The sequence below is a fragment of the Medicago sativa genome, chromosome 3 (assembly GCF_051527215.1).
Source record: "Medicago sativa cultivar Bolivia chromosome 3, Bolivia_mono, whole genome shotgun sequence".
Lineage (NCBI taxonomy): Eukaryota > Viridiplantae > Streptophyta > Magnoliopsida > Fabales > Fabaceae > Medicago > Medicago sativa.
The window spans coordinates 73,849,947-73,857,427 of NC_140751.1; the positions used below are offsets into that span (position 1 = coordinate 73,849,947).

Sequence of the window (7,481 nt, forward strand, 5' to 3'; positions counted from 1 at the left end):
TTAGTGGGAGTGATAGTGTGATATCACCAATACATACATAAATGCAGTTCTACTACTTCCCCTAAAAAACGCCAGTGAACTAAATTTAGCTAGAGGACACGATTAATTAAGAAAAGAACTAAAAACACCATCAAGTGACATTGCAAAGAAATTTCGTCCCCTAATCCAACAAAAAACCATCAATACACATTATCAAAAGCCTCTATAGATTACAACAAAGCAAGGTAAAATAGCTCTAGGATTATTCACATACAACTCATCCAAATTAGAATAAGCCCCAGCATCACCAGCACTAACCGAATCATACTCTTCCATAACATTACTACCACCTTCCATGTTCTTCTTCACTCTCCCTGCTATCACCCTACAAACCAACATTGCCCTCTTCTCATCACCACTCTCACAACCTGAAAGGTCCAAAACACTACTAGCTTTGTCGTGTGCTTTACCACTCGTTGCTGTCGTCAATATCCCATCGCTACCATTCAACTTAAACCCGTGTTTTATTATGCCGCACACATTGCATTGTGATGTTGAGTTGCAGAGATTTGAGGAGCCGTTTAGACCTAAAGAACAAACAAAGGTTGTGCAATGAAACCTTAGTAACTCGTTTCCGTCTGCTATGCAGCGGGGGTGTTTTTTTGAGAGATTTGTTGCTTTTGCTTTGATTGAGTCTCTGTACTCTTCGAATTTGGTTATGGTTTTCTGTGTGTTGTGGACTTTAAGGATGCGGTCGATTTTGCAGACTGGAGATTGCTTCTTTAGCCAGCTTGAATGGAATATTATTTCAACTATGTTCTTGCTTGTATCTTCTGGACCCAGCTCAGAAACTAATATATGCATAAGGAAAAAATAAAATGAAAGATAATTAAACACTTAAGTATATTCAATTATGGTACATTGGTATTTTTCGAACTAAAGACAAACACAATGTAACACAAGCGAGAACCGGTCCATTAATGTATCCAAGAAATCAATTATGTCCTAACTCTTAGTCGAGAGAATAACTCTCAGTGTCTTCAGAAATTAGTTCAACTCTTACATATATGTATTGAAGACACCGAGGTTCATTATCTCCCCAACTGAGAGTTAGGACGTAACTAATTTCTTAAAATACCGATAGTCTTAAGTTAAGATTATCGGTATCCATTAAAATGGATACTAGTATCTTAAGAAATTAGTTACATTTGGTGAGATAATAAATGTCATTATCTCGAGGAATTAGTCTCAGCTCAGTCTCAGATACTTTGGCTATGTCAAGTTAAAATTATTGAAACTAAAGATTATAGGTGGCACATGTAGATTAGAAATACCTGCATGTTTGACAGCTTGATGAAGTTCAAGGCTTTCAGTTTTCATAATCTCACCACAATCAGGACAAGAACAAATGGAGCTTCTTAGAGAAGAGTCTCTAGTGAAACCAAGAACAGGGTCAACAACCATTCGACACTCGTAACAACCGGAGAGTCTCCTAAACTGCATTCCCCTGAAAGAACCAGCTCCAGAAGAGTTAGAAGATGCTGCTGAAAGTGAAGACGAAGAAGAGGCTGACACAGTTCTTCCGTTGAGTTCATTCAAAGGAGCTTTCATGGATCTGCTTGAACTAGAAGCCAAGTTGTTTTTGCATCCACCAAGTGAAACCTTTTTCTTGTGAATATCTGTAGTTGTTCTTGTTGTTGTTGCTGCTGTTGTTGTTTCTGGTTTTGCCATTGTCATTCCAGTGTTGTTGCAGAGTGAACCTGAACATTTCATCTTCTTGCATTTCTTGTTGGTATCTTCTGAGACTCTTTCTTCTTTCAGCTTCCTTTGTTCTTGTTTTTTCTTTGGCTGTTTTTGTTCTGGTACAGGTTGAGGTTGTTGTTGTAGCTGTTTTGCTTCCTTCTGCTGTTGTTGTTGGATTTGAACATTCTTACAAGCCAAAAAGTCTCTTACCACCGCCCAAGAGGGTTGTTTCTCTGTTTTTTGTGGCTTTTGGTTTTCCTTTTGGCTTATATGATTTGTAATGGTAACCTTTCTTTGGATTTTTGATTTGCTCATTGTAAAAAAAAATGGTGTTTCTATAACATGGAAATCATAGCAATAGCAGAAATATCTATCTATAGTAGAAAACTAGAATATGGTATGGTATGATTCTTGTTTTAGGTTTATTGGGAGTTGGGAGTGTGAGTGGAGGCTCTTTATGGTTGTTACTTCCTAGCACTTTGTTTATTAGTACTAGTACTAGTATTTTAATCTTTCAGAAACTTGTAGTTTTTCTCTAGGGAAGATATAAGACTCTATGATGAGTATCTAACACCGTTGATATTTCTCTAGATTGAAGAGTCCTATTGTTTTTTTCTTTTGTCATTTTTGTGGGAAAAGTAAAGTGACATGGCCTAAGGTCCCCCACGCCTTTTTATGCCGTGTCTCCCTCTGTATTCTGTTTTGCTATATAGTATAGTAACATTTTGTGAATATCACACTGACAATCTCAATTACCACATGAGTTTTCCTAATTCTCACACAATGTGTAAAGTAACTTGAATTTGATGTAATTAATACACTTCTTTTTGTTTATTACTACTACTAATTTGAACTTTTTGTTTTTGTTTTGGAGGGAGTAATATAGGCTTTGTCAAATTGAGTTTCAGTTTCCAAATGCATAGGACACTAATTTGAACTTTTTTGTTTTGTTCTGTTTTGTTTTGTGAATAGCTCAGCTAGGTAGTTATGATTTAGCTTGAGTATGAAGAGATGAAGCATATAAACCATAAGGTATCGGACAAAAATTCTAGGACTCTTGCATGGAGTTTGGGACGTATTTATTTGCTGATTTAAGGGGTGTATAACAATGGAAACTACAACTGCTAGGCTATATACATAGGTTGGGTTGAGTCGGTTCACAAAACTGGAAAATTAGGGCTTGTTTGAAATAGTTTTTGTTTTCAGTTTTTGAAATATACAAGTCATCTTTTCACAATAGTTATCCTTTTACATGTTTTAGTTTTTTAGTCCCCAAAACTAAAAAATTCAAAACAGTTTCCAAAACTGTAATTTTAAAAATAGTTTAGCAAACAAGTTTTTAATTTTCAAGTTTTTAAAAACTAAAAAAGAGTTTTTGGAAAGTGTTTCAAACAGACTCTTATTAATTAGAAAACTTCGGCTTGGTTCTAGTTTGAAAACCGATCGTTGTAGCATTGGGTTGGGTTGGGTTAAACCCTAAATTTTTAGATTTAGGGTTTTACCCACATTCTATTTTTATTTTTAAAAAATCAGACAGTTAAAAAAATGTTCAAACCTTATTTTTTATCCCTACAATATAGGGTACTCCCTCGGTTCCTTTTATTTTTTTGGTGGTGTCCGGGGTTCAAACCCCAGAAAAAAATGTTCAAACCTTATTTTTTATCCCTAAAATATAGGGTACTCCCTCGGTTCCTTTTATTTTTTTGGTGGTGTCCGGGGTTCGAACCCCAGACCTTGCATATATTATGCATTGTCCTTACCAACTGAGCTAAACTCACGGGGACTCCCTCGGTTCCAGTTTATAAGACTAGCAAAAAACACGGGAATCAAAAAAAGTTGTTGAAGTAATTGTCATAAATGTATGTATATTTTACAAAATTCTCCCTTGTGTATAAATATGTTTAATGTCAACTTTTCATATTTCAAGATACATATTAGGGTATGTTTGGAAAAAAAAAAAGTAATAACTGCATCTAAAAATTTGTAGATAGTTTTATATTCAATGACAAAACTTTTTTTTTTGTTTGTAAATATTCTTATAATTAAGGACGGAGGGAGTAACCTATTTTCACTTTTATTTTAGCATCAAATATGCAAACATACAATAAATAAGAAAACCATTTGTCAAATAAAAGATGAAGGTAAGACCCCATTTACTCTCTGGAATTTTTTTATATTTTCATTCTCTAAAATATGTCTTCATATTAACTTGTTTTAGAGGACGTGAGACTCTTGAAATTATTCATTTATGTGGAAATAATAAAAACACTCTTTTGACATTATCATTTTCCCAAAAAAAAAAAAACTTACATTTAAAAGTCTATTAACTCATTGTTGAGAAATAAAGTTTACACAATTTTTTTTAAAATAAAAATATAAAATATTTTCGCAAGTTGTAAACCAGATCTAATATATTTTGTCACTTTTAAATTTATACATTTTTGTTTCTTATAGATTTCCTCCATCGGCCGTAATTGTATTGTGACACGTTAAATGTGAACATCTTTTCAAAATAGAATTTGAGTTTTAATTCGCGACATTGTTATGTCTAGTTGTTTCCACTTGATCCAACCATATCAGTCAACATATACTACATTTTGTCCATTATTCTTGTGTACATGACACAATTCTTGAGCATATATTACATGGAACTGCCTTGCTGCCTTTGAGAATGTGTATGTAAAGGTATATATACGTTAATGAATTCAAAAATGAAAAATTTGCAACAAAAATCAATATTTTGATATTTAAAAAGTTGAATGCATGGCTTTTAAAACCAATAATTTTATATTAAATTCGTTAACATATGATCTTAGAATACATGTTACCTGCAACCCATACTTACTTGTTAGACAAGAACCCTCTTCATTTTTATATCTTTATGAATTCTCTAGGAACTGAGTCTAAATTGGCTTCCCATGATCCTTATGAGACAAAAGACATTGACTAAATCAATATGCCATGCATAAGGCTAACACACCATATTTCATTTCATCTACTACGATAACTTGATTAAGTTGTCTATCAAAACTGTTCTACAAAAAAAAAAAAATATATATACATCAAGAATCTTACTGTATTAATTAAAGGTGGGAGGAAGTGATTAATTCCATATCCCTAGCTATAACCCCCATACACACTTATGGGGATAGAGTTGTATAATTAATATGGCTTGTCGTTACTCCATACCCAAAGTGGACTTTTTTTGGGCTATACGCATTGCACCATTTACAAGGCACTCAACTAATAATTACCCCATAATGTTGCCTACTGCCTAGGGGAAAAGCTGTTTTCTTGATTCCATTTTCCTCAGAATCATGCAAAACCCATATTGAGATAAATCCGTGCACTTTAATTTAATTTATCGTAAAAACAAAGATCCCTTCAAAGTCTTGAAAAAATTGTTTTAACGCTATCCAACCTAAAACATTAACTTTTGTAACAAAAATGCCTTGTCTTGTGTACATTTGTATTGCAAAAGCATTGGTATAAAAGCATTGGCATAAAACATATCCGTTGCTGAGTAAAGTTTTTGCGAGATCTCGATCACATTGCCTGCCGTTGGAAGAGGTGTAAAGGTTAATCCAATTAAGAAAACACGATTTGTTTTTAATGGTAAAGACTTTAGAGTGTGATTATTATCCCCTATGCTTGTGCTATCCAAAAATGCCCTAAGCTTGTGATTTACACTTTGTGCTAGGGAAATGAAAACGCTTTTACTCTAAAAAGCTGGTTGAAGCTGGTCACACAACTTTGTTTTATTTCTTTTAGTGAGACATTAAGATAAAAACTTTATCATTTGTTGGCTTGAGCATTAGGTTATAAACGCTAATTACACATATAGCAAAGCAGGTACAGAACAAAAAATTTAAATTTCAAATTAGCATGTGATATGAGTATGGTCAGTTAAAGTGTGTTTCTAATTTTTAAATATAGAAACGAAAAACTGAATAAAGTTCAACACAAGTTAGGTACGTGTCCACAGGAAATGTTTCATTAAAAAGATTAATTATAGCTAGCTAATTTCCTTTTGTAGTGTTGGGCCCAGGTCATAAGATTTTAGTGTTATTAATTGAAGGAGTAACTCAAAATTCATGTGTGACCCTAAAGAGCATATGTCATCCATTAGTTTAATTAAGAGAGGAAGAGGGGCAAAGTAATGGTGTAAGAAAATTCCAATTCCAGCATGTCAAAAAATTAGTTTGGTAACATACTATTCCCTCCGTTTCAAAATATATGTCGTATTTTTGCAATGTACATTATTCTTATGACTTATTTTGACTATATATACTTTTTAACTAATATATAAATTGAAATGTTAGCATGTAAGATGTTGTTAATTTGATTTGTCTTGACAAATATTTTAAAAATAGTATTCAATTATTATAATTTTTTTACTTTAGATAATTTAATATATAAACGGTCAAAATTGTGCATTGACATATGAGAAGTAGTTGACATCGACATGTATTTCGAAACGGAGGAAGTAACTAGTACTCCATCCGTTTCAAAATGAGTGTCGTTTTAGCCAAAAAAAATTGTTTCAAAATGAACGTCATTTTCAGTTTTCAATGCAATGATAACTTTTTCTTTTCAATTGTACCCTTCAATTAATACTATATACACTACTTCCAAAATATTATTTTTTTTCTTTAATTCAAAACAAACCAATAGTTAATTAGGATAATTTGATAAAATAACATCTCTCTCTTTCTTTTAATTAATGTATTTCTTAATATGTGTGTAAAAATCTTAAACGACATTCATTTTAAAATAGAGGAAGTATTACATTAGATGTAATTAGTTACACTAATATACTGTCTAACACCCAATCTGATGTAAGAAATTAAGGACAATAAAATCCTGAGAAGAAACTGCATGTATTTGATTGTTATTAACTGAACATAACAAACAATATCTAGGATATTTGTTAGCCACATACAAGGTTGTGCATGACTCGATATAATCATATGATCCGAATTGGTTATCTTTAACCCAGAACAAAACAAGAAAATATCATGCATTTTAGGTCTGAGTATAAGGATAGCTAGGGTGTGCAATTTACTCATGTCACGCATTGTCAGATTTTTTTTCCTTCTTTTTAGAATGATAAATGTTAGTAATGTTACTTTTTATCTAAGGGTAGAGATCAAACATTTGACCTCATTATTATGAATGAAGGAAAAATGATTCTTATTCATCAATGATAGAGATTACAAGCATATATATACATAGTGTGCTAGTGTAGGATAGCTATGGTGATCTATCTATATAGTATAGAAACTGGAAACTAAGCTGTCCTAGATAACTTGCTGCGCAAGTTATCTTCTTTACTATTATCATCCAATATCCCTCCACAAGATGGAGGTTGGTAGATATCTATCAAACCCATCTTGGACAAAAGAATACCAAAAGGTTGAGGCAAAAGGGATTTGGTGAAGAAATCTGCTAGTTGCTCCTTGGATGAAACTGGCAGAAGTTTCAAAATGCCTGCATGAAGCTTCTCTCTTACAATGTGGCAGTCAATGTCCAAATGCTTGGTTCTTTCATGAAATACAGGATTGGAAGCTATGTGAATAGCACTCTGATTGTCACAGAAAAGAACAGGAAGCTTAGGGCATTGAATGTGAAGATCTCTAAGCAAGTAAAGAAGCCATTGGAGTTCACATGTAGCTGAAGCAAGTGCCCTGTATTCAGCCTCAGAAGAGGATCTGGAAACAGTTAACTGTTTCTTAGTTCTCCAAGAAATTAAGGAGTTG

General features: G+C 32.9%; 1 protein-coding gene across 1 annotated transcript; it reads right to left on the minus strand.

Moving 5' to 3' along the window:
- Nucleotides 1-106: 106 nt before the first annotated feature.
- Nucleotides 107-2,404, minus strand: LOC146940067 (uncharacterized). Its single transcript, XM_085753654.1, has 2 exons — nt 1,314-2,404; nt 107-830 (listed from the first exon to the last, which is right to left on the minus strand). The coding sequence occupies exons 1-2, from the start codon at nt 2,035-2,037 to the stop codon at nt 193-195; spliced, it is 1,362 nt and encodes a 453-aa protein (XP_085609780.1). The 5' UTR covers nt 2,038-2,404; the 3' UTR covers nt 107-192.
- Nucleotides 2,405-7,481: the final 5,077 nt, after the last annotated feature.